The sequence below is a fragment of the Lepeophtheirus salmonis genome, chromosome 6, assembly GCF_016086655.4.
Source record: "Lepeophtheirus salmonis chromosome 6, UVic_Lsal_1.4, whole genome shotgun sequence".
Taxonomy (NCBI): Eukaryota; Metazoa; Arthropoda; class Copepoda; order Siphonostomatoida; family Caligidae; genus Lepeophtheirus; species Lepeophtheirus salmonis.
Window position 1 is genome coordinate 8,103,394 of NC_052136.2, and position 1,907 is coordinate 8,105,300.

A 1,907-nucleotide genomic window follows, 5' to 3' on the forward strand; every position below is an offset into this window, starting at 1 on the left:
GTTTGCAACATGAGTATTTATAGGACACTAAAGTTAATGAAAATTCAAGGCACAAAATTTCTAAAAAAAAATACATACCCAAATATGTATGTATAATATTAAATAATGCAAATGCTTTGATTAAACATTAGAACAAAAGTGGGTTATTCAGAAATAAATCTCTGGTTAATTCATCTATGACGGAGAACTATATAAGCATTACAGTTTTTTGAAATTAGCATCAGACACAAAAGATCCAATCTTCAAGTAAGAGGAAAAATATCTGACAATATGAATATGAACATCCTTGTATCCTTCTTGGTCCTCGGACTTTGCTACCAAGCCTCCGCTCAAGATTTCGATAGAGAATTCCTATTGAGACAACTCAACAATTTGGAGAGGAAAAGTAGTAACGATGTATTGTCAAGGCAATCATCAACTTCACCACAAATGGAAACATATGAAAAGAATGGGTATAATTGTACCCAAAAATTAATTAACACTCAAAAGACCGAATATGACAGAGGAATGGAGTGTAACCACACCGTCACTAAAAAAATGTCATCTGACTTACATCACTGACTACACTTCCTCTGCTGATAAGAAATGTGAGACCAACTACAGAAAGAGTTGTCACATTGTGTTTAGGCCACAAGTAAGTAATATATCTTTATAGCAAAAGGGACAAGTTTGTCTGTAAAATAATATATTTTTCTTCTAGTCTCACCAAGAGAAGGTTAAAATATGTCACACTCCCAACGAACGTATCTGTGGTGACGAGGAAACCGGAGAAGAAATCTGTTCCACTCAGTATGAAACTGTTTGTGAAACCACATTTAAGGAGTACGAACTTAAGGAAGATGAACCCGTCTGCAAAATGGTTGAGAAGAAGCGATGCGAAAATGTTCAGGTTGAGGTCTTCAACTTGCCCAAAAGGGAAGGAGAAGAGAGCACCAGTCCAACTGTTGTCAAACAAAGGTGTGAGAACTGGCCCGTCCAAGAATGCACATTGATCTCCAAAAACGTCAAGAAAATTCATCCAGAGACCTCCTGCAAAAAAATCGCGAAGAACGTTTGCATGCCCAACACCTGTAAACTTGTTGCCGGCAAAGAAATCTGTAATGAGGAAACCAGAACCCTTGTTCAAAACATCCCTGAGGAAGAATGTAATCTTGAACCTCATGAGAACTGCCAATCTGAGCCCTCTCTTGTCCCACGGTAAAGGATTTGCCTCTATATTATTTTATACTCTAATTTTTGTGTTAACACCTCTTACCCTTTTCCAGTCTTGTTCCCATGAAGAACTGTGTCGATGTTCCCAAGGAGGTCTGTGTCAACACAAGGACAAACCCACAACGAGTTAATGTTCCCTTTTACAAGGAATGGTGCTTTGATCCAAAGGATTTGGATAATGCACAAACTGATTAAAAAGAAGCTAATTTAATGCATCTCTTTTTCATTTGACTGAATAACTGATTTTTTTTTATTTATTATGTTGAATTAGTAAATATATTTATATTGAACCCGATATTAAGTTAGTGGTCCATGATTTAAATATTATTTTAAATATATTCAAAATTTTATATTTTGTATCTATTAATATAAAAATAACTATATTTTGAAGGAAATCCAAGTCTTGTTATATGAGTATTATTAATATCAACTTTAAGGAAGTTTTTCTACTTTATGTTGCATACGATTATATGTACCCTATGATCCATTAAAATATGAACATTTACTTATTCAATAATTAATGACGGTTGAGTGATTGAAATTAATTCATTTTTTTATATATATATTAAAGTATAAACAATTAATTACAAAAAAAAAACCTGGGCTCTTTAGCTTACGTACAAGTTAAAAAAATGATACTTGAACGAATTTCCATTCCGGAACTGCAATCAGTTTGGGATCTACGCCATCAGTAA

At 33.8% G+C, this 1,907-nt stretch overlaps 1 protein-coding gene across 1 annotated transcript; it reads left to right on the forward strand.

The window, feature by feature from the left end:
* Positions 1–205: 205 nt before the first annotated feature.
* On the forward strand, positions 206–1,507 carry LOC121120371 (uncharacterized). The gene is made up of 3 exons (XM_040715217.2): positions 206–634; positions 701–1,197; positions 1,266–1,507. The coding sequence occupies exons 1-3, from the start codon at positions 497–499 to the stop codon at positions 1,405–1,407; spliced, it is 777 nt and encodes a 258-aa protein (XP_040571151.1). The 5' UTR covers positions 206–496; the 3' UTR covers positions 1,408–1,507.
* Positions 1,508–1,907: the final 400 nt, after the last annotated feature.

Bases quoted from the DNA above. Each gene is read 5' to 3' on its own strand.
- LOC121120371 (XM_040715217.2), top strand. From the start codon at position 497: ATGACAGAGGAATGGAGTGTAACCACACCGTCACTAAAAAAATGTCAT. The intron at 635-700 runs GTAAGTAATATA...TTTTTCTTCTAG, and splicing joins ACATTGTGTTTAGGCCACAA to TCTCACCAAGAGAAGGTTAA. The intron at 1,198-1,265 runs GTAAAGGATTTG...ACCCTTTTCCAG, and splicing joins GAGCCCTCTCTTGTCCCACG to TCTTGTTCCCATGAAGAACT.